Genomic DNA, 24,973 nt, shown 5'->3' on the forward strand with positions numbered 1-24,973 from the left:
GAGAAGGCATTCCAGGGGCGGAGGCTGCGGCCAGCGCTGTACTATAAACATTGCCCCGACCACATCCATGGCACAGCACATCACTCCTCGGGCTCCACCGGTTTTACATCGGCGGACGGTTTTAAAACAAACACCATAATTTGGCAAAAGCGCTTGTTAAAAACAAAATGCTAGAACTTATTTAGGATGAAGACTCTTTTTTATGATGCTCAACATCCAGGAGGTCACCCTCAAGCTATTCACATAAAAGACATTTCAGGATTTCTATTCCTCAAGAAGAGAAGTTCCCAAACAAGCCACAATCAAAAATAACAGATAGTGTGAAGCCGTAGGCCTACTCGTTACATTCTTGGGTTACTCGCAGAGCAACCTGTGATGTCATCAAGTGAATCATGTGACCTACTGGACTGCAGAGAGCTCATGCTCCAGCAAATGCAAGGATGAATGCTTTGGGCAAACCTATTGGAAGGCAGCATTCCTGCAAGTCAATGTGAGTCCTAACAAGTGACCTTTTAACAATGACTGGGAATTATGGGCCAAAGACAGAATCTTCTCCCGAAGGAGAAGACAACCTGGTACAGATCTCTTTTTTGGGGTGGCTCATATTTCAAAGTCATTGTTAGGCCTTCTGCACACAGGCAGGTCGGACCCGCATGCAGGATTCCCGCAGCAGGGTTCGACCTGGTGCCTGGCCAGTGACCCCTGCGTACCTGTTCTGAGTCTTCTGCAAGCGCTGCGGATGTGGCCGCGACACTCCGTCGTGCATGCACAGAAGCCGCTGGCGAGAGGAGGGGTGACGCATATCCCGCGATACTTCAGCAATGCTCACTACAGAAGTGCTGTGGGACGGACCGCTTACATTGCCTTCAATGGAAGCCGGCCATGCGCAACCTGCACAAAATAGCAGCAATCGATTTCCGCTCGTGGAGATGAAATGGCGTTTTGCCATTGAATGCTATGGGACTGTATTTGCTGTGGAGTCTGGAGGCGGACGCCCGCCGCGGACCCTGCAATGCACTTGTGTGCAGGAGGACTTACAAGACTTGTTAAAAGGTCTGACATTGCCTTGCAGGGATGCTGCCTTCCAATAGGCAGTGCTGTAGAGGCATTGTTCCATTTTCCAATTTGCATATTTCCCAGAAGAGCATGGATGGTCTTATACATCTCCTCACACCTTCTAGGTGCTCTACCCAAGGATAAACTATACCCTTGCCGACCTGCATTGACCAAGTAAAACAACCAACATATACTTCTGCATGTGGGAACAATTAAACGTATGAGAACAAAAATACATATATCTAGTTTCACTGTTAAGTGAACCAACTACATCAAACATATTACCAAGGCTTAACCTAAAATTAGACCATAGCTTTTGCACTGGGCACTGCTATATTTGCCTTCAACCTTTTGTTTTCGGAAGGAGAACTGCAAACACTCTGAGCACCCCGACAGAGCCCGCCCCCAAGCACCCCGACAGAGCCCACCCCCCAAGCACCCCGACAGAGCCCACCACAGAAATATTGAAAGGCCCAAGCATGCGCTCCAGACATGCTTGAGAAAATGATGAACAGGTAGAGCACATTTAGAGTACAATAATGAACATGCCACATGTTCGATACCAAAAATAATGACTGTCCTGAAATATCTTTATTGGTAAATCGTTAATAAATTAACGTAAATGACCAGAGTGCCATTGGTTTTGTGCAGGTATTGCTTGTCACTGCTAACAATATGGTCAAGTACTTCAACTAACCAAGGAGACAAGCATCAGTGGTATGGCTCTTAGGACCGCATTGACAAGGTTTAGCAATGCTGTGACAAATATCAGATTATTAATGCAGTTTTATATATGCTTCTGTCAAAAGCACAGGGCCTGAAAGCTTCAAGATGTAGGAACCAGCAGCAAATATCTAGATGCATTTACTACCTAATCCATTCGATTTGTCTTACCTTGTGGTTTACGCTCAAAATCTTATCTCTATGGGCACTTTAAAGGTAGTTCCATGTGGCACAGATTCTATTGGTGACAGAGTGGCCTGCAGGGTCGAGCACAGCTGAGCCATTCGAATGGTCACAGGGTAATACAACATTTCCCATGCAGGAACCTAGATTTCACCTGTAGACGAGGTGAAGGTTTTCAAACCGGATCTGCAATAACTGACGGTCTGCATTTTCGAAATGGGTTGCCATGATGAGACAACCCCTTTAATACAAAGGCTCTTGGGACAGATAACATTTTGCAATGCCATTCAAATAAGTCTCATTTATTTTAAGCAAAGGAAACGCTGCCACAAGGCAAAGTGGATTCCACCAATCTGTTGTTGGGGATCATTGAATGACATATTACTAGATCTGATAAGATTATCTTGTGTTGAGCATATGAAGACGTTTAGTCAATATCAAAGCTGAGGCAAAAAAAAAGCAATTAATAAATAAATACAAATTTGGAGTCAATTAGCCATAACTAAAAATGTTCTTCGCTGAATGCTGGACTTGATCCTTCCTAAGGATATAAAAGACTGCATAACCTGCCACTGGAGACAAATTATCATCTCTTGGCTAGACAATATATAGACAAGCAAAATGCTTCAGTACTACAGATCAATAAGCTTTAAGACATGAAGAACAGCCTTAATTTTGGGACAAAGAAATACACTCTTAGCCATGTTAATGACCTTATATGAAATCATTGGCAGCTAGTAAATTACACAGTCAAAAGCAAAATCATATGAGCCTGCTCCAAACAAAAGGAAAAACTAAAGCTCCGTGCAGACGGTGTCTGAGCCAGATACTAGACGTACACGCTTTGTAAGGAGCACTCCGGACCCCAGAAGTAGTTCTCGTTTTGCTGCAAAACTCGGCATGCAGTTCCATCTCAGGTAGATCTGTAAATGATGAGTTGTGGTGTGATTAGATGAACGGTCTTGTCATCTGAGGACCTAAAAGTAGGTCTCCCCCTTGGCCTATAAAAGGCTCTCAGAGGCTCCTTTTGTGTAGTGACCTCTTCTCTGCGTCGTAGAGGCGTCTAGTGGTCAACAAGCTCTACACAAGTGGAAGAAGGGATGTCACCCCATTACCAGAGTCTGACAGTGTATCAATGAATTGTCCCCCACCGGCCGTTCTGACCAGACTGTTAGATGTTGGGACCAGTGGATGTGTGAGGGCACACAAGGGGACCGGACTCAGGAGCCTCAATAGGCCACCAGTAGAGAGGAGTGTCTGATTGTCCGACAAACACGAGCTGCTCCAATTGCTCCATTGTCCGTCATCCAGAGAAATGTGGCCCTAACATTGGAACCATTTCCAAGCTTTTGGCTGAAGGACATTTGGTCTCATGGTGCCCCTTCCATCTGATGCCTTTGACACTCACTCACTGTTGTCTCCATTAGCAGCAGTGCTGTGAACGATGAAACGGTCTACTGTGGAGTTGAACCGGGTTGCCTTTAGTGATGAATCCAGGTTTAGTTAGGCACCGGCGACGGCCATGTTTATGTCTGTAGACAGTGGTAAGTGCCTCAAATCCTGCCTTAGCTGTGGTGCGGCACACTGCTCCCATTGCTAGTGTAATGGTCTGGGGGGGGCCATCATGTGTTCCTCTCATGGCGGCTTGCAAGAGGCATTTTCCATCAGGATAATGCTCGGCCGTATACGTGTGTCACAGGAATGTCCCCACAACATTGCCATACGCCTTTGGCTCCCCAGTCACCAGATTTATCGCTAATGGAACATGTATGGGACCATCTGGAGTGCCAACTTTACAGCCTACGAGTTTGCACAATCTAGAGACTTAGAAACAGCAAATCTGGACTCGTGGCACAGACTACTATATGGAACCTGTATGCTTGCCTGTATCACATCTTGTATCCAAGCGGGAGGGGGTACAACAGCGTGCTACAGCCTCCATGCCCGCTCGTATCGCATCTTGTATCCAAGCTAGAGGTGGGTTACAGCAGGGTACCAGAGCCTCCATGCCCGCCCGTATCACATCTTGTATCCAAGCTAGAGGTGGGTTACAGCAAGGTACTAGAGCCTCCATGCCTGCTTTTATCACATCTTGTATCCAAGCTAGAGGCGGTACAACAGGGCACTAGAGCCTTCATGCCTGCCTGTATGTCTGGTAATGTCTGCTGACATTACGGGCATATCTTTTTACAACTGTAGAGGGAAGTGCAGACAGTAGTTCACTATACAGGGGACCACTGCAGGAAAAAAAAGTGCAAAATATGTATTTTAATAGCACAGCTTCCTCCTGTATAGTGGTATTGTTGGATGTATACCATAAGAAAACTTCACCCCAAACGACTGTGTGAACAATTGTTTACTGCTTGCAGATTTTTATATGAGGGAACACACTGCTGACAAACAGCGTATTTTTGTTATCAGCCAATAAGCAGGGGCTCGTTAGCTGGCTGATTGCAGGCCTATTTATATGGGCCAATGATCAAGGAGGAGTATTGAGCCACTGATCAGCCCAAGTACACAAGTATCAGACTGCAGACGAGGCGCACAACGCTGCTTACTAGATGCTCTTACTGCTCTTGGTTGTGCAGTTATACATAAATCACTGTTTTGTTATTAAATATTATCTATTATAACTATTAGGAGTACGGAATTTCTGTGGAAAATGAATAAAATAAACAAAAAGGTGCAGAAAGATGAAAGAATTGGCGTGTTTGAGTTGAAAGACGACTACTAGAAGCATGAGCACGTGGCAAGAAAGTCTGGAGAAGGCAGCGCACAACTTGTCTCCACATGTTCCCCCCTTGTTTTATTGCCTTCCAGTCACAAAGGAGTCTGACGTCTGGCGCTGCGCACTGCAGCAGCCTTTTCTCCAATAGTTGCTTTTATTTCCTTTCTTGCTTTCTTTAGTGACAAACTGCATCCAGCGCCGCCCTCAGTTCCTCCGCTTCACGTGGAGACCATGAAAGTCCACAGAGGCCAAGAGTTAATGGCCTCCAGCCTCTCCGATAATCTACTCTCAGTTGCTCACAACTTCCAGTACTGCTTACTGTTAGGCGGAGGGGGGGGGATTAGAAAGCCTGTGAATCACTTCAAGGGACGGTCAAGGCTGCTGATCACATTTTCATATAGAGACTTAATCGGATTAAAAGCACAGGTCGTGCAAAAAACAGGCAGAAGAGGTGTTAAAACCCAATATTTATACATCTGGGAGACCAAAACGGAAGGCTAACCTGTGTGCTTACCACACAAACATGCAGCGATAAATCGGTACCGAACCCCAAAATAGCTGTTTGCACAGGGGGTCTTTTCCTGATGAGAAGATTCTGGTTTGTCTTCTGCCCCTATTCCTGTTACAATACCTGTTAGGTCGGACAATGACTTACAGGAAAGCCACCTTCCTACAGGTGACACTATAGAGCCCCCATCTCCTATTTGCATACCTTATTTCCCAGAGGAGCTTGCAGGACCTACAAGTCTCCTCATGCCAAATTTGTGGTCTCCGTAAATCAGCATTTCTTTAGACCCATATCAGAAGCCTCCCAACCCAGCCAAACAGTACTGTGGACCAATGAGGGGCAAGAACCCCAAAACTGCTGTCTGTATGTGGTTACCTGGTTTTACAAATGACTACTCATGTTAAAAGGTTAAACATTGACTAAGGACCAGATAAATCATTCATAGTCAAGTTATGCACTGCCTGCCTGCTTACTGTGAATGGAGGCCGGTGGGCCACAACAACCATTCAGTCAGCAATGGTCCTTGCTGTGTAAAAGGACCGGAATGATCATTGCTGGGATAGCCTGTTAGGCATCTGTGCCCAACAAGTCGCCCTGTAAATACCTTCCATCTCCCATTTGCGGATTTCCGCCGCATTGCCCTATTGCCCCATTGTTCTATTGAACCTAATAGGTGAGCGTCACGCTGCTCTCTGCAGACGCTCGGGTCGGGTCCCGATGTGAGAATTCTCGCAGCCGGATCCGACCCGGCCGTCTGCAGGTGGCCTAAATAGGGAGCACTAGTACTTAAAAACACATATTCCTCAGATTATAGAGTCAGATTATATGCTTCCCATAGAAGTCTATGAAAGGGTTAGTATCTGAGTTGAGGGTTGGTTTTCCTGCTTTGCGTCGCACCCTTTCATCCAGCGGTTTTGGTCAGATCTGTGCTGGACTTGCGATAGAAATGTGAACAGAGCTTAAACATTTTGCTGTCTCGCAGTTACTGGAATCGCATTTATACTGCTCAGTACTCTGATATAATATCCTCCATGCAGCTACTCCTCCTCCGTATACATGAGAGAGATGGGGGAATCTCCTCTTCATGTGTGTGATGGGGAGATGACAGTGACTAGTCTATACCATTAGTTCAGGGGAAATTGAATTAGAGATTATGCCTGTAGAAGGAAAGTGTCGGTAGATAAACCACCTTTCCTCTAGACGTAGAGGGTGCCCCCTTGTTACAGTCCTGGGGATAAATAGATGATTGGAGAGATCTCTGTACTGTCCCCTGATATATTATAAATAGTTATTTGAGCGCCCCCTTATTACAGTCCTGGGTATAAATAGATGATTGGAGAGATCTCTGTACTGTCCCCTGATATATTATAGTTATTTGAGCGCCCCCTTATTACAGTCCTGGGTATAAATAGTTGATTGGAGAGATCTCTGTACTGTCCCCTGATAGATCTAATAGTTATTAAAGCACCCCCTTGTTACAGTCCTAGGTATGAGTAGATGATGGCTGATCTCTGTATTGTCCCATGATATATCTAATAGTTATTAGAACGCCCCCTTGTAACAGTCCTGGATATAAATAGATGATGGCAGAGATCTCTGTATTCTCCCATGATATATCTATACATAGTTATTAGGTCGCCCTCAGCCGGCTTTCTTTCTAAACTAAATAACCCCAATTTTGATAACCTCTCTGGGTATTGTAGTCCGCTTGTTACATTTATTACTTTAGTTGCCACCTTTGTACCCCCTCAAGGTCTCATATGTCCTTCTTGAGTACCGGTGCCCAAAACTGTCCCCAATATCCCATGTGTGGTCTGACCAGTGACTTGTAAAGAGGAAGAGCAATGTTCTCGTTATTCGCCCCTAGATCTCTTTTGATGCACCCTGTAATCCTATTGGCCTTGGCAGCAGCTGCCTGATACTGGTTGCTCCAGTTAAGCTTACAGTTAACTAAATCCCCTCCTCCTTTGCGCAGCAGTTTTCCATTTACCCATTATACTGCAAATTGTCCCGAATTTGCAATTTGGTTCTGGCCTACATGATTTTTACATGTAAAGAATTTGAGTGACTAAAAACCCCATTGCAAAATTGAGGTAGTTTGCAATAAAAGTGTGTGCAGTTTGCCACGTGGTAATTCACTATGCAGCCCAATAGCTACGTGTGAACCCGGCCTTAGAGCTTGGACAGGTTGAATTCTCATCAACTCATTATCACTCATTACTAAGAAAGCGAAGTTATGATCCAATTTAAAGCATGTGTTAAGAGTCTGAAGTTTCACTTCGCACAGCCCTCCGCTTTGACAAGTTCTCCGTGCGGTGCCATGTTCCACTAATATAATACACATCTTGGAGGCAGCAGCAAATTAGGAGTGTGAGTTTACAAGGGATTTCAAGTGTCGAGGAGAAGACTTGTGCGTGCGTGAACCTAATCATTTTCCTTTTTGTGTGTCACAGGTAAAGTACAAGACTGAGTAAATACATGAGATTTTAAAGCTGAACAAGTGTGCATTTGTGTTTGTCAAGGTGATAAAGTGAACTTTCCTTTGGGTCTGATTTACTTGGCGCCATTGGAAGAACTCTTTATTTTCTTAGTATAAGCTTGAAAGGAGACACCCCTGGACCCCTTCACCAAGTGCCATGGAAAACACTGGACTGGCAAAGCTGCAAAACTGAAAACCAGAAGACATCCCGAAAAACATTGCTGGGATGGGCAGAACCCAGTGACATTTTGAAGGAATTTAGGATGTATCCCAAATAAATCTGGCCAAACGCCAGTGATTTTAGATGGCCGTGCGATGAGATTGTTAATGATTGGTCTGAAAAGGTTGTCGACTATTCAATACCCCCCCCTCATAAGAAGATTGCCAACAATGCCCACATCAATCTCTGCCTGGTCTGGGGCCTGTATAGGATCAGGAGGACGGCAGGTATACGGTGCACTCGGACCAAGGATGGAGACCGGGAGAGTCAGCAGTGTCACACAGTCACAATAGAGAAGGGAAGTAGTGGACACTCACTTGAGGCGGTCTATTAGTATTTGCCATAATAATCAATGATGGGAATAATTTTACACTTACAAAAACTGAATTGAATTCAAGTAAAAGGTAATAAAGATGCCAAAGTGAGAAGGCTGGAAGTTGGAGCCATTAGTAAACTATCCTAATACACAGCAAGTGCAAGTTAGTGTAATACAGAAAGTGAAATACTGACAGCTATGTTCTCTTCATTGTCTGGAAGTACTTGAGATACCAGGGATTACTGAAGACCCGGTAGAGACACTACCCAAACTCAAACATCACACACACTTAATGGGATCGTGCCAAGAAAAAAAGTTGTTCCCCAACTACAGGATAGGGTATAACTATGATCGTGGGGTACAACTGCTGGGACCTCAGCGAATCAGGAGAATGGAGGTCCTGAAAGTCCCAGCATTAATAAAACTGAGATCCTGCATGCACACCCCCACTCCACTTTATGCAGGGGGCATATATCTATATTACTCCCCAACTCGGTCCTAACAACCAATCAGGTTGAATCAGACAACCCAAACAACCAGTCAGGCTGTTGGAATTGTCAATCAGAACCATAGTACTGAGCTGGAGAGTAAAAGGCTAATATGCATACAGGGGCATTCAGGAGTCCTTTTCTTGGGATCGACAAGGGTTCCTAGCGGTTGAACCACCACTGATCAAACATATCCCCTAGCATGTGGATGGGATTTGTAAAAAAAAAAAAAAAACCCATCCACTTGCCTTGTGCTGTAATTCTCCATTGATTTTACTTGCACAAATCCACAGGTAAAAAGGTTATGTGCAACCATTGCCAACTCCAAGAATGGTAGAAACCATGGGACATGTTCACACACAGCACCCACAGCAGGGCTGAAAACCGTGCTAACACAATTTTCAAATTGCAGATGGTGGCGAGGTTTTGCAGGTAAATGGATTCATTCTAAGAAATGGACATCCATTAAAACGTAATTTGAAAACCGCACAGATTGGTGGCAAAGTCGCACGTCTGAATGGTTTTCAACTACAATGAGGTTACTATGTATGAACACACACATGCAAGTGCTCCAAGCCTGGGGCAGATCAAGTGACTTACACGTGGTAGATGTGCTGGCACCAGCTGGCAGTAAACAGCAATCTACAGATCGCTGGCACGAGCGGCACCAGGCAAGCTGTGATAGGGCGAGCGGCACCAGGCAGCCAGGAAATGCAGGTTTAGTTAGTAACGGACCCAAACAGGAATTTGGTTTAGATGAGCGGTCTGTACTGGTTTAGCAGGATCTCGGAGGGTTATCTGTATAGTGTCAGTGCCTACTAGAGGAGGTTGTCAGCACAGGGGTTAGAAAGTTCTGTGTTTGGGTGCTTCTGGTGGTCTAAAGTCACAGGCCAATAAGACTGGGGTCCGTTGTCAGACAGTTTTGTCTGCTATTCTGCTAGTGTGATTGTTCATACGAATGATCCCAAGGCCAAGTAAGGCTGGTTTAGACAACGATTATCGCTCAAAAAATCTTTTGAGCAACTTTTGAGCGATAATCGTTGTGTGCTTTAACAACGCAAGATATTTGCTCCAACTTTGAGCGATCACCTTGCGCTCCGAGTGGGGGATGCAGAAGACAAGCAGGGCTGCTTGTTTTCTGCATCCAGCTATTCATTGCTCAGAGTGCCCAGCTGTTATACCGCCGAGCGCTCCAAGCGGGGGATGCAGAAGACAAGCGAAGCCGTTTGTCTTCTGCATCCAGCTGTTCTCTGCTCGGAGCGCCCGGCTGTTCTACAGCAGAGCACTCTGAGCGGGGGGATAAAAAACACAGCTGGACCGCTCTGTTTTTCATACCTTGTCTGTCTTCAGGGTGCAGGATACAGCTGAAATAGCATCAGCTGTATCCCACAGTAAATTCCTGATAACTGATCGATCTTTCAGCACGCTGAAAGATCAGCGATTCCGTAACGAAAACTGCATGATGTCAGTGCAGTGAGACAACGATTATCGCTCAAAAGATGGCTTTGAGCAATTTTTGAGCGAAAATAGTTGTCTAAAAGGGCCTTAAGTGAGCGAGATAATGACAATTAGATCGCTCTCTGCAGAAAGACAAAGGTCTGGCAGGAACAAAATATATATTTTTTGGACCAGCTACATGCGTATATATGACATCAAAGCTGTAATCTTGGTTACGGTGTCATTCTGTCACAGCTAACAGAAATATGGTCCTTATGTTTTGGTACTGTTATGTTAATATGCAAAGGCTTTTCTGTTTTCAGCCCATCATTTAGCACAGACGTCATTTTTTTGAGTTGTGGATGGCAGATTTATAGGATATGCCAATTGTAGCAAAGAAAAGTCAAATACTTCACTTCATTTAATGGGGAAATAATTTATGATGGGAATTCACATATCATGTCATTGACTGATGCACTGAACTGTCATGAACTACAATAATTTCAGAGAAAGGCACATGGGAATACAGAATATGAAATAAGAACTGTCCTAGAACAGGCAGGAAAACTCAGGCTTCAAAACATAGTAGCTTCAAAAATAAATGGAAATTGATTTTAAAAAAAAAATTGAAAACCAGCAGCAGCCACACAGGGGATTACAGGAAGTAGTCCTCCATACTGATGAGCTGCAGCTAGCCCCACCCACCACACTCTCCTGCCACTGAGTGACTGTTCTCTGCCTATAACTATGCATAGACTGAGATAGCTGTCAATCATTGTCTGGAGGGGGTCAGCAGCTCATGAATATCCAGGCTCTATCTCTTGGGGTTAAGTTGAATAAAGAGGCAGCAATACCTTCGCTGTTTACACATGCATGGCGTCATTATAAAAAAAACACATTGTGGCGGTGTCCGGTAATGGCACTAATTTTACAGCAAAGCTACACTTTCTTATAGTTGGTGCAGATATCATTCTGGTCTTTAAGACTTCTTTCCCACAGGTATATGCATATTTCGGTCTATGAATATGCAGTGTATTTTGCTGACCCAAAATATGCAGCTTTCCCGACGTGTTTCTGCCTACTGGCATTTTTTTTACACGTGCAAATATGCAGGGTAGCTGCACCCATTAAAAACCCCATAAAAAGGCAATTGGTTTACATACTAAATGCAGTGAACATGCATCTATTCTGTATATTTTCGCACGCCTATTGTTTTCAATGGGCTTTTTTAAGGTGCATAATACGAACAAAGATGGGACATGCTGCGTTTTTTATTCCATACCCCCGAAAGCAGCGTGAAAATACACAGCTGTGAGTGAACCCACTGAAATCTATTGTCTCCATTCGTGTGAAAGAGCCCCAAGACCACAGACTATAGGCAGGTCTATTAGAGGGGTGGGCATTAATAAGGTTAGTACATTGCACTCCACAGAACAGATAATAAATCTCACTATTTCTCCGACTACAAAGTCAAGAAAGACCCAGCATTCAGTAGAGCTTAGAAGTGTGAAGGGATGTTCTACAACTGAAGCCCTCCCTTTGATGTGGTCTGTGTGTTATCTGCTAATTTCCACACAGTGTGCAAAAAGGTTTATAAAAAATATTTAGTACACATCTTTTGGTACGGAAATCATTTGAAAACCAGCTTCCTTCAGTGTACATGTGTGTTCAGAAACAAAAAAAACACTACACACAATTTTTTGATGCGGTTAGCAAATTTTTCCCTTACAGGCATTTTTTTTTCACACTTGCCTTTAAGGTAACAAGGGTTAAAAACTCTGGTAAAAAGACGGCACTCCGGAGTCCAGAACGGGAAGAATGAAAGGATAACAACCAACCTCTCTTTCAAATAAATCAACATTAACACACGTTTCTAGGCACAAGGCCCCTTCCTCTGTAGTGCTTGGGTCAGTACAGCTGGAACTGTCATGGTTTGGCTGTGCAGAGAGCATAAGACCCCATTTACACTGACAGATAGCTCAAACGACAGTTGAGTGATCATCTTTGCATGGTCTACAGTAGCTAAGTAGCTACTTAAGAGCTATGCAGGCGAGGCGGAACACCGCCGCTATCGCTCAGTGAACAACACAGCTCTTCTGCATAGGCAAACACTGTATTGTTCTCTGTGATTACAGCACACGTCCCCCTGTGAACTACACCCACCCTAAAGGCCCATTTAAACACAACGATTATCGCTCAAAAGACGTCTTTTATGCAACAATCGTTGTGTCATTTACAGCCCAAGATGAGTGATCACATTGCGTTGCAAGCGGAGGATACAGAAGACAAGCGGGGTGTCCCCGCTTGTCTTCTGCATCCAGCTGTTGCCCGCTCCAAGCGCCCGGAACGAAGGATGCAGAAGACAAAGCGGGGTGCCCTGCTTGTCTTCTGCATCCAGCTGTTTTCTACACGGAGCACGCGGCTGTTCTACAGCCGAGCGCTCCATGTGGGGTATGGAGAACAGAGCTGGACCACTCTGTTCTTCATACCCAGCCTATGATCAGGGAGCGGGTTACAGCTGAAACAATAGTATCAGCTGTATCCCGCTGTGAATCCCTGATAAGGCACACTGAAAGACAACGATGAGTGACGGCTTAACGAAAACTGCACGATGTCAGTGCAGTTACACACAACGATTATCGCTCAAAAAACGGCTTTTGAGCAAATTTTGAGCGATAATCGTTGTGTCTAAATGGGCCTTAAGGCCCAATGTCCACAAGTGGATCTGATTTGCTGAAGATCCTCAAATCAAGCCACCCATAGGGAAGCATGGACGTCCACACATGAATTAAAGCGTGCAGATTTGTTTTGTGCTCCTTTTAGTTTGGAAAACAAATTGCAGCATGCTCCATTTCAGTGCAGATCCCACTGCAGAAAACCAAATGAGCACATGAATTTAATTTCACCGGAGTGACAGGAAGCTTAGTAATAACTCACCTTGATTGGGAACTGCTAACAAAATACATCCGACCAAAGTGGCTATGACACATTCTACCATTTTCATGCTCTTCAGTGGAAGGGTTTCACCAAGTCACAGAAGACGGAGATGAGGAAATACCAGCAATGTCCACAATTTTTCTTTTGGTAAAAATACTGTAAAAGGAAAAAGAAAAATAAGTGCAATTCTGCAGGGTGATCAATAATAAAAAAATACGACCATACCTTTTTTTTTTGCCTTGCTCTGCGGAATAACTTGTCTAATCATTCATAGAGTGACAGGTTGATCTCCATACACCATCGGTGGCCACTGAAAGAGCAGAAGGAGCTAAGCAGACCGATATATATTTTTGTGAGCCATTTAGTACACTTGTCTTGGTTTCCGCTCATTCTGGCCTTCGGAGTCCAGTGGGCGGTCCTGCTGTGCACAGCACTTCCTGGGTGCATTCATAGCGATACTAAATAGGACCGCCCACTGGACTCAAATGCAGAGTGTGAAGGGAATGAACCAATATTACATGTTCTACTAGAGGTCTTCCCACATAACTATGCATCTCTGCTTGGCTCCAGCAGCTCTAGAACCTGCTACCGACAGATTACCATCTGCATAACAGAGCAACGAGCAGTGTGCGTTGAGATATTTTAGCTCTAATAATATAAATCTCGCTATAACACAAAATGGGACGTAATTTTCTACGTAATTACTAGAATAATCAGACTTTTGATCGCTGGGGTTAAAATAGTCAAATTTCTAATGGAGAGAGCAACGAGACCTCAAAGAAACTGCGGCCCAACTCGCACACCTAAACGGTTAATGCAGACAAAGGAGATTTGTGTCAAGATGAATGGAAAGCAAATTTTGGCTTTCACTGGCCTCTTGTTTCGGTGAGCTTGACCCGCACGACCCTGTCAGCCTGGCGCTATTCCTGAATGGAATAATTTGTATTTGTTCAAGGATGTGCCTCAATTACTGTTGGTGGCGGCTTCCACCATAAATAACTCAATCTGTCTGTTCATCAGAACCCAAGAACTTTTCTTTTTAATTGGGGCTCTGTAGCGATTTAACACAGGCAAATTAGTGGTGGAGCAAAAGGATTCCTGTCATTTCCAATTTCCCTGGGTAAGGGGCACGCAGCCTTCGACCTGTGGCCTACTTTTCACACATCTGTGACTTTTCAGTAATTAGGAAACAAAAAGGATTCATCACCACAAGGGAAGGGAGACAGGCTAACCGCAGGGGGGAACCATATTAACAACAAAGACGGTCATGTGCTGTAAGATACCATGTTGTACAGAGAGGGGATTCTGAGAGGAGGAGGGACACGCACACCGTAAACTCCGCAGACTTGGACTACGCGCAGATTTTGCAGCGTTAATCGGTCACCTTTTGCCGTTCTTTTTACGCAGGCATAAAAAGAGTCGTTGGCTCATTCACTTATCGGTCAGTTTAACCCCTTAGTGATGGCCCTATAGTGTTTTTACATCATGCAGCTGCAGGACGTGAAGGGAGACCGCAGGGTGATATACCTTCATACAACGCGGCTCATTGGCCCTGTTAACCCTTTAAATGCCACGGTCAAATCTGACAGCGGCATTTAAATGCCCCGAATTACGTTCAGGGGTCCCGTACTACCCCCTTGCGACGAGATCGCAGGGAGCTGTACGGGTGTCATGGCAGCTGGGGGCCTTCTGAATGGCCCCAGGGCTGTCTTAGTGAAAAGCCTATGAAGCCATCGCAGTATGATGTAATGCAATGGCATTACATCATACTGCAGGAGCGATCTGAGCATCGCAAGTTGCTGTTTCCCCTGAAAACTAAAGTAAAAATAAGTTTTACTATTTTTTTTTTAAGAAGTAAAAAAACACCTGCTATATTTATAAGAAAAACAAAGTCCAATCTATCAAAGTGACGCATTATTTGCGCCGCACAATGAATGTCAGGAAAAGAAAAAAAAAAAAAAAAAACACACGCCGGAAATGCGCTTTTTTGTTCACCATGTCTCCAAGAAAAAAATGCAATAAAAAGCGGTCAAATTATACCAACGCAAACTACATGATGTCCCGCAAAAAATGAGCCCTCAAACAACTATGTGGACAGAAAAATATAAAAACGATATTGCACACAGAAGATGGCGGCAAAGAAGAATTTGAAAAAGTTAAATAATTGAAAAAAATACAAGTAGTACAGCAAAAAAACAAAACAAAAAAAACTATACAAGTTTGGTATCGTAGTAATCGTACGGACCCATACAATAAAGTCATCATGTCATTTTTGTTGCAGTTGCGCGCCAAAGATACACCGAAAGATGTTGGAATTTCGTTTTTATTCCATTTCTCTACAATTAGATTTTTTTTTTTTTTTTAAAGTTTTTCAGTACATCAAATAGCACCACTGAAAAAGACAACTCACCCTGCAAAACACAAGCGGCGTTGGTGAATAAATGAATGAAGGAGTTAGGATCTCTAAAAGGGGGGGGGGGGGGGTAAGGGGTGGACAACGAAAATTGGGGGGGGGGGGGGGGGGAAAGCTTGGTCACTAAGGGGTTAAAAAACGATCATTTAACCATTCACTTATACAGCGAGTGCAGACTGAGACGATCTCTCGTTTGTATCTGCTGTATAAACAGGCCGTCCGAGAGAACTCTGCAGTCATTCAAACAAAAGTGTCTAAAGAGACCCCTAGAGCTCCTGCAATCTAGCAGACGGTGGTCCGGCTGTCCGAGACAGAAGAAGCTTCCCTTTTGTAGCTTACACAGCCTTTACTGAGCGCTACGTAGCGGTAAGAGGCAGCGGCTCCCAAGGCATCTACTGAAGCCAGCAATCATCAGGTGGCTTCGGGCATGGCAGACCCAGATCTAGTCAGTGACTATCCTCACCCCACAGGAGACTTTTATGTAACTGGGGTAAAATGAATTAAGTGTGCAGGTGACCTCATGGAACATTAAACGTTATATAATACATACCCACACCCTCCGGTAAATTCTGCAAGATTTGTGTGCTAGAAGTTTGGCGCAGGATTTGAAGCGGCTTTAAGGCAACGGAAACTGGGCTAAAACCGATATGCCATGAATTTGAATTTCGCGCCACATGTCAGTTTCCGAGGGGCTTGCCTGCAGTGGACTGTCAGGCAGTGTGGGAACGAGATCTTTGCAAAATCTCGCTCCACTATGCTGGTTAGTCTCGGTTTTAAAAATGGAGCGGAATTTCCATGTGGTACGGCCGTACAGAAATTCCGCCCCGTGTGAACCCAGCCATAAGGTTTTAAAAACATTTAAGGACCAGCCCCGTGATCAGGCATCCGCAGCAAATACAGTTCATAGCATGCTATGGGAAATAGATTCTTCCTGCACACTTGCAGAAACGAACTGCGATTTCCATGAGTGGAGGGAAAATTAAAAAAAAAAAAAAAAAAAAATTAAATTGCCGCATGCTCCATTCCTGTGTCGTGTATGCACAAACTGCTTTCATTGAAGTCAATGGAAGCTGTCTGACCCGCGACCCATGTGCAATTTCACAGTGCGGATACTCGCGTCATCTAGCGATGACACGGGAAAAAGAAATTAAAAAAAAACTGTACTGCACATGTCCGACAGCGGCTCTCCAAAGCCATCCGCAATACAGATGAAGTCCAGAAAATACGGGTACGTGCAGACGCCGGCAGTGTCGCATTGCTCTGTGGGCTCCCGCATGTGGCATCCGACCCGTTCATGTGCAGCCAGCCTAAGTCAAGTCACTACACATGGAGGTGGCAAAAATAAATAAATAGGCCTGAAACACTGGTCATTATGGGGGTAATTTAAAGAAGTTCCCCGCCATGTAACATGATATTATTACTCTGCTTATTCTACTTTTCGCTCCATCTCTAGACTACTGCAGCAATCTTTATAGAGGTGTTAAAAGGGTTTTCTCGGCACAAAATCCTATTGATCCCCTATTCTTATGATGGGTCATCAAAAGTTGATCGACCGGGTCCGCCACTCAGGAACCCAGCTGATCAACTTACCTGGTGCCCGCAGACAGGGGTACGAAGTGGAAGCTGCTCCAACCCCTGTGCAGTGGCTGGCGCTTGTAACTGCAGGTGCAGCTCCCACTAATTCTGATGAGCGCTGCACCTGCAGTTAGGAGGATGTGTATGTGGCCCTGCAGGGGGTTCTGCACGTGAAGTCATCTGCATCGTTATGTATGATCCCATCTGTGCACGGTTCTCTCTTCCTTCTGGAGAAGACTCCAGCTTTGGTTTATATTCTCAGTCATTGTTACAAAGCCTGTAAAAGGTCTGACATGGACTTGCAGGAATGCTGCCTTTCAACAGGTGGAGCTATAGAGGCATTGTTTCATCATCCGATAAGGCAAAATGCATGCCTTTTAATGCCCGCGTTTTATTGCGGATCGCCCACGAGGATGCCTATCGCAGAATCCAAAATACAAATCTGGTGGTGAGAGGCTGGCCCAAATGGCTCTTAAAGGGGTTGACCCACTTCAGCTGTTTACAGACAGCTCCATACACTGTGCAGTGGCCAGGGTTGGTACTGCAGATCGAGTCCCAATCACTTCAATAGCTTTCCGTCTGCACTACCAACCTGGTCTACTATGCAATGTACGGAGCTGTCTGAAAACAGCTAGAAGTGGGACAACCTCTTTAAGGACAGACCATACCCTTCCTGACCTATGATCCTTTCTCAATAGCCCAGCAGCATTCATCAGATTGGGGTCAAGCTCTCCTGTGCCTCCTTATCAATGATCAGAAGCATAACATAGGATGCAACTGTTTACACTGTGGACTGATAGCCGGAGGGCAGGAAGAGCGTGTGACAACCAAATTGTAATCATGGCTGCTCAATCAAGCTACGCTATGTTTGGCTAACTGTTAGCAATCTAGACAGGCGTGGGTAACCGCCGGCCTCCATCTACCCTTCCTGCCATCCATCGTCATATACACGCATGTAATACGCGCCAAGATAGAACATGCTGTGATATTTCGTGAGTGTAATTTTCTCAATGCGTCTGAGTAGTCATATGGCCGCCTATGGGATATTGGTACAGCATATTACGTGGCAGAAGCTGTGCAGAGCTGGGCAGAAAATTCAGGTGTAGATGCAGACAGCATCCACAATGTGCGAGTACGGCCATACCGCTGTGGTGGCAAAACATCATCAGTGCCATCTTCCAGTAGGTGAAAGCAGAGAGTTTCAACCCGGATCTGCATTGACTGATCTCAACACAAAGGGAGAGCGGGTCGGATCATGCATGCGGGAAGTGGCCGGTGGCCCTGTGTACGGCAAGCAACTGTATTGCATATGCCCGTGGCGGCACGCAGGTGGTCATGCGCAGTACAGCTTATTTTTGTTTGCTTGCATTTCCTACGCTGTTGCCTAGTCATGACGTGGGTACCCGCAACCTAAATATAGTGTTAATTGCATATATGCTGCGGATCGCACATTGACATTAATGGAGGCCGTCCGTGCGGAATTTGCTGTGAAAATAGAGCATGCTGTGACTTTTCTCTTGCTTGCGGAACACATGATGCCCACCAACAAGTGTGAAGGAAAATTCAAAAATGCATGCCTTTCAACGGTCGCATTTAACCGCGAATCATCTATGTAGACGCTAATCGCAGTCATGTGAGACCGGCCAAATGATCACTGACCTACGGCCAGGACCTGCTAGTTATACGCTGTGGATCACTGGCTCACAAAACAAATACAACTCGGTATGTTATGTTTGTCCAGAAGTCGCGTATGACACAACACGCCCCAGGCGAGGGCCTCCTCCACTGCCAGGAGTGAAGGGGTTAAGGCCAGTGTGTAGCACTGCATTACAAAGTATTTTTATATGCAGAAAAATCTAGAAATCAGCCTTCCTTTGTCCTCCTAAACCAAGTCCCCCTGCAGCGTCTTACAGTCCGGAACCCCTCGACTGCAGGTTTAGCAGGCAGAGAGGTTTACTTCTCGCTTTTGTTTTCCCGAACCCCAGGAAGCCGGGAAATTGCGCAGAATAGTAGCGACTTTGTGAAATCCACAGAGTTCCTGCTTGGGCACGAGCGTGAAGGCTTTCTTCATGGAAAGGGTTACACGCAGAAAATTGAAGCCAGAAGAAAGTGATCCCGGGTCCTGCATTTCTTGAATTAACATCTGCAGTCTCTCCTCCGGGCCCGATGCCAGCGAGGACCCTCCTCTTCCTTCAGCTCCTGCCCCCAAAGGCAGCCTCAGGCGCCCCGTCTGACATGCTTTTCAAGGCGCGCTCAACTCCAGGCCAGACATCCTGGCTCCACTTCCATTGTGTGCAGGGGGCTCGCTGCTCCTTCTCCAAGGCTGGGATTAGCATAAGAATACTTCTAGCAGCAAACCCCAAGCCTCAGCCCCTCCACTAAGTTTCTCCTCTTTCCCCCCACAAATCATTACATCCCGTTGGCTAACGCCAACACTTTGCAGGCTGCAGCCCCTTTGCCAGATTTGTTACTTCCTGTTGACATTCTTCTATTACACACAAAATCCCACCACAAGATCTGTCTGAGAAGGCAGGCAAGGTTAACCCCTTCTACGCTCCCCTGTAAGAAAGCAGCGAGTTGTGCGGGCTCACGGCCGGACAGATGCTTTACACCCAACGGTGTCGGAGCCCACCGGTCAGCCTGGTTATACATCGTTGGCTCGCTCACTCACTTCTCATTACCGGTGAATGAAAATGGCTGAACGCTCGCTATTTAAGACGAACGATTCGCGAACGAGCCAACAAGGATTTGAATGAAATGAACAATAAGCGCACAAATCATCATTAGATCGCCAGCTGTGTTTACATGGAACAATTATCCCGTTGCCCCCGGGGGTGCCAGGTCTCCTGCGAAACGTGTCGGGATCCTCATACTATGTTTCTGGCCCATCTGGTTGCTGATGCTTTAACCCTATTAAGGTTGTAGCGGTAGTGGAGGGGGCACTACCTCCCATATATTTCTGCATACCTGTTGGCATCTCTGTGCCTACGGCTGCCCGTCCGTGGGCATAGCGATATCCTGCAGCGGATCTCCACCGCCCGGGAGCAGGGGAGAGCTGACTGTTCTCCGCATTGAGCCTATCTGACCGATAGGCTCATCATGCAGTATCACGGCAAATCGCAGCATGCTGCGATTTGCTGCCAGCGAGTGAAGAATCGCGATGATACTCTGTTTATGGACAGGGGGGGCTACGTTTTCCATAGCAACGGTATGAAAAGAGTTCACTGCGTTCCCCATGGCCAGATTATTGCCACGGGGAACGCAATGAAAATACGCCCATGGACAGGCAGCCTAAATAGTGTAAACTTTTATTAGTTTTCAATAAGAGTTATATTTTGGGGACCCAATCCAGGGATATTATTGCCTTTGGCATAGTTTTTTTTGGTTTATACTCAACATTTAAGGCTAACTTCACACAGGTGAGTGGGATATGTGGCTGCGAATCCCAACCCCCATATTGCGCTCGCCAACATGTGAATTTCCCACGGATGAAAGGCGCTTTCATGTCAAAGAAGCGATCCTTTGCTGCAACGTTTCTGCAATGGGAGATCTCGCACTGTATGAATCCAGCACATGGTGCGCTGCTGCCGCCGGCCCTGTTGGAAGCCATGGGCGCTGCGCAGTGAGAGCGCGCACAAGATAGAACATGCTGTGATTTGTTTCCCGCAACACGGTGCCATGCAGGAAAACATCACTCCTGTGTATGACCCCATTCAAAAGAATGGGGTTCACATTTGTGCCTCCCTCAACGCACAAATCTTGCACAATTTTCTTGCCTGTGTGAAGGCGGCCCATGGGCTTAAATATGGGGGTGTGAGGACCTTGAGGGTCTGTCGCAGGTGATCACACAAGCTCCAACTCTATGCGGCTCACAACGTTTTACTGATTACTCATTGTTAATGGCCGCACGCTCTGCGTTCAGTTTTCAATTGTTGTCGTTCCACAAACCCCATCAAAAACTGAGTTTTTGGGGTTTTTTTAAACCGAATATTTGTTAAAATCTATGTGCAGGTACTTTAAAAAAAAAAAAAAAACACATGCAGTTTTTAACAAGACATGGTATTTTTTTGATGTGGTTCTTAATTCTGGTTGAAAACAAAAAAACGTCAGGCGGTGCTCAGAGTTTGCAATGGCTTTGCGGATCCTTCTAACTCAGCGTAGTTAAAAGCAATCTGATTGTGAATGGACAGCAGCTTTCCCTGCGCCACCCCGCGGACATTTAGGTTAGGAGAAACAAACCAGCGGGTTGGGGGAGTTTGGGCTGCAAGGTGCCTGAAGATGCAAACATGACTTTAGTCACCATTAAAGAATTTGGAGAATCACAGCAACGTATCTCAGATATCTCTGCGTGGCAACCTAGTGAAGAAGGGTGGCTATCGATTCTGCCGCACACCGCTTAAATATCAGTGACCATCATTAAAGGGAAGTTAACATAGTAGAAACGGGGCAAATTTTTGGCAGTACAAAATCCACATAAAAGCCAGTAGTGCAGATTCGGACACGGGTTTGGGTGCAGATCCACAGCACTTCAATTGGAAGGGTGAAATCTGCTTCAGTTCTGCAGCAAAAACTGTTTTTGATGCAGATCTGCTGTGCAAAATCTTCACCATTCAACTCCATGTGAAGTACCCTGAAGGAGTATTCCAGGCCTTTATTGTTCAGGACCTATACTCAGAGTACCGAAGGGAAAAGTATCTAACAGCACTCAATCCGTACCCCCTAGGGGTGAGGTGACAAAATGCAAGCCACTCAACAAGGTGTCTGAGCCTCAAGACTCAATCACAAAGATTGAAAAAGGCCTTCTAAAGCCAAAATTTAGCCTACCTTTTTAAAGGACTATGGAATAATAAAATTTGATTTTTTTAATGAAGTTTTTGCATGCTGCCACTTCCTCTCTACTATCCTCAGAGTACGTCATCAATAGTTGATCAGCAGGCATCTGCTGCTCCGGATCCTCGCCAACGACGGGGACCTTCACAATATTCTGCAGCTGCTTCTAATGTAAAGGCCCGGCAAGTCATGACAACGAAGTCGTTATATGTTTGGACACAGCACTGCTTTCCTATAATATATACCAGGTTTTGCCTCTTTTAGTTTCTATCTATCTTCCACCTTCAGACTAGCATAGTAGATATCTCCCCATTCCCCTCAGCACAGGACGTGAGGGCAGGCAGAGCCAAGCACAACAGGCTGTGCACACACACTTGCCGCTACCACATTCTATGATACGGCCAGGGGCACTGAGGGTGCTGCTTGTTCGCTTGGGCAGCACATTTGGAATTTCAATCCTGAAGACAGTGGCATTAAAGGGTTTTTCTGAGACTAGACTACTTAAGGTACCTTTACATGGGGCAATTATCGAATTCTCACTGGAAACCGTTAATTAATTCGATAATCATCCCGTGTGCATGTGGCCGCCGGCAGGGCACTGAGCGATAAGTCACTTATCTGTTGTAGTTAGTTTTTAGCAGAACTAAAAACCAAGTGGCCATTGGGCCGTGTCAACGGGAGCCGCTCCATGTTTGATCGCAGCCTGTGCTGCTTTCACAGAAGGACTATCGCTGACAGCCGTCCCACAGACTACCGCCTGACAGCCAGAAGGATTATGGGGCTCTCGCACGGCTATATTTGTAGTCCAGAAGGAGTTTTATTTCTCCAAAAGGAAAGCAGTCATTTGCCTTCTTCAGAAGATGGAACTGGTTTAACATGTCTTTTTTCAGCCTTACAAACCCTGCAAAAACAAAGGATCAGGCATCTTTGTCCAGACATCGGCCATTGGGTGGTGTAAGAAGACACACACACACGATCTTCATCCAACCCCAGAAAGGTTACCAGATAACCCACAGGACCACTGCTGCGGAACGGGGGCAAGCATCGCACAGTGGAAGGAGAGAATGCTAAGTGTTCATTTTACCACACCCCTTGTTTCCCCACCGCTACCAATGATACAAAAGTCAGTCTGTCAGCTGGAACATCCTGTCCAACCTGCAGGCACCGTGTTATAGAGCAGGAGGAGCCGAGCTGACTGATATATAGTTTATGGGGAAAGAACTTGTATTATATTCATTTATATCTCTGAGCTCAATAGTCCGATGGGCGGTCCCATCTGTGATTGACCGCTATCTCTGACCATGCAGGGCAAGCTGTCAATCACTGATAAATCCGCCCACTGGACTGTTAAGGTATAAACAAACAATTCACAAGTTCTACTAAATCTATAGATGCAAAACGATATATCCATCCGTTCGGCTCCTCCTGCTCTACAACATGATGCCTGGAGGTTGGACAGCATGTTCTGCGGACGGGTTTGATAGACTTGGCACCTCTCACACTCCACAGCTCCACACAGATGAGCGGACACTGGTTCAAATGATAAAATACCCAACATTCCGAATGACGGGACAAAACTTCCATTTTTGCTTACATAACAATGTTACTTTGCATTGCACTTCACCATGTACAAGTCATACTTTCAGATAAGTCTGGCAATGTTATTAACTCCAAAGTAAAATAATCCGATGACCACCATCTCACCCTACTCTTCTATAGGGTCCTTTTACAAGGGACGACCTGCAAGGCGCAGATGACCAACAGGTTATGCCTTTCACACAGGAACGAGCATCACTCAGTGAATGGGAGGCGGAGGGGGCCAGGGATCGTTCCATGCACCCGTCACCATTCACAGTAAACAGGCAGTTGTTCATAAGGGATACTGGCATTTACAAGGACCGATACCTTGCTTTGCTTTCTACATGTTCAAGCTGAAGATAAGCGAGCAAATTTTCATTCGTCGTTCAGTCGGTGCAGCATTTACAGTGAACGATTGTTCATATTCTCGCTGGATACAGGAATGTGAACAATTTATTGCGCCCACAGATATGCATGCCATTATCACCTGAGCAGACCAATTTACCTCTATAGGGAGAACATAAGCATCTCCACAGGTAAAAATGATGAGAGGTTGAGGTACTACTGGGTTGCCCACATAAATTAGGTCATTCACAAGGGGTTCCATCAAAAATCCAAACTAGTATCCAAAATGTTTTTGTCAAAGCTTGTTTGGTCAACATGTTCTTAATGCCACCAAAATCATGCACTCTCGGGATCCTGGTTTCTTCCCTTGACGTCCCTCAGCCAAAGTGTACCGAGATCAGCAGGATCTGCCAACTACTCATCCAAAGTCTGCAGACGCTTCTCCAGCTCCCCCCATCCCTCTACGATACTTGGCTTAGTCCCGGCAGTCAATGGAAGCACCACCTTGCCGATAAGGTCGGCAAAAATCATGCATCTTGGCGGAGTCCCAGCTGCATGAAGTTTCTGTTATGCGGGAACAGAATACTCCCAGAGGTCTAAAGTGTGAAAGTAACAAACTAAAAAAGTTACAATGTACTTACCCCCAAGAAGGAATTGTTTCTAACCGGCAGAATCCTCTATATGACCGATCAGAAACTGTACAAACATGCCCATAAAAAATAGCTTACATTGTAGCAAAAATATCTTATTATTCTATTACCTATTTATTAAAAGGGAACCTGTCATCACCTTTGAGCCCCATAAACTACAGTGTGGGGCTCAAAGGGGAGGTAACAGAGTCCAGAGCTGTGTTTCATACTGACCGTATGATCCTGTTCCTGTGCTGTGTCCCCGCAAAGTTGGTGCTCGCATCTTTATCTCTATGGACCCTTTTAGATGAACCGATTTATTGTTTGAATGAGTGAATGACATAATCGTTAGCTTGTGCAGCCTGGTTATACAGCAGACACATAGTTGGCTTGGTCAATTAAGAAATCGTTCAGTCGTTTACATTCGCTGCATAAGTGAAGGAGAACGACTGAACGATTGTCATTCAAACCGAATGGTTAGCAAACGAGCCAACATGGTTTTCATTCATGCGTAAAATAAACGACTGA

The 24,973-nt window shown here is 45.4% G+C and overlaps 1 protein-coding gene across 1 annotated transcript in view; it reads right to left on the minus strand.

Moving 5' to 3' along the window:
* BMPR1A (bone morphogenetic protein receptor type 1A) overlaps positions 1-24,973 on the minus strand; it is a 99,552-nt gene that overhangs the window by 34,987 nt on the left and 39,592 nt on the right. Inside the window, exon 3 of the mRNA XM_066600455.1 lies at positions 13,076-13,231. Within this exon, the coding sequence (XP_066456552.1) occupies positions 13,076-13,142 (67 nt within the window). The 5' untranslated portion in view covers positions 13,143-13,231. The remainder of the gene's footprint in view (positions 1-13,075; positions 13,232-24,973) is intronic.

Source organism: Eleutherodactylus coqui, chromosome 4 (genome assembly GCF_035609145.1).
Source record: "Eleutherodactylus coqui strain aEleCoq1 chromosome 4, aEleCoq1.hap1, whole genome shotgun sequence".
Lineage (NCBI taxonomy): Eukaryota > Metazoa > Chordata > Amphibia > Anura > Eleutherodactylidae > Eleutherodactylus > Eleutherodactylus coqui.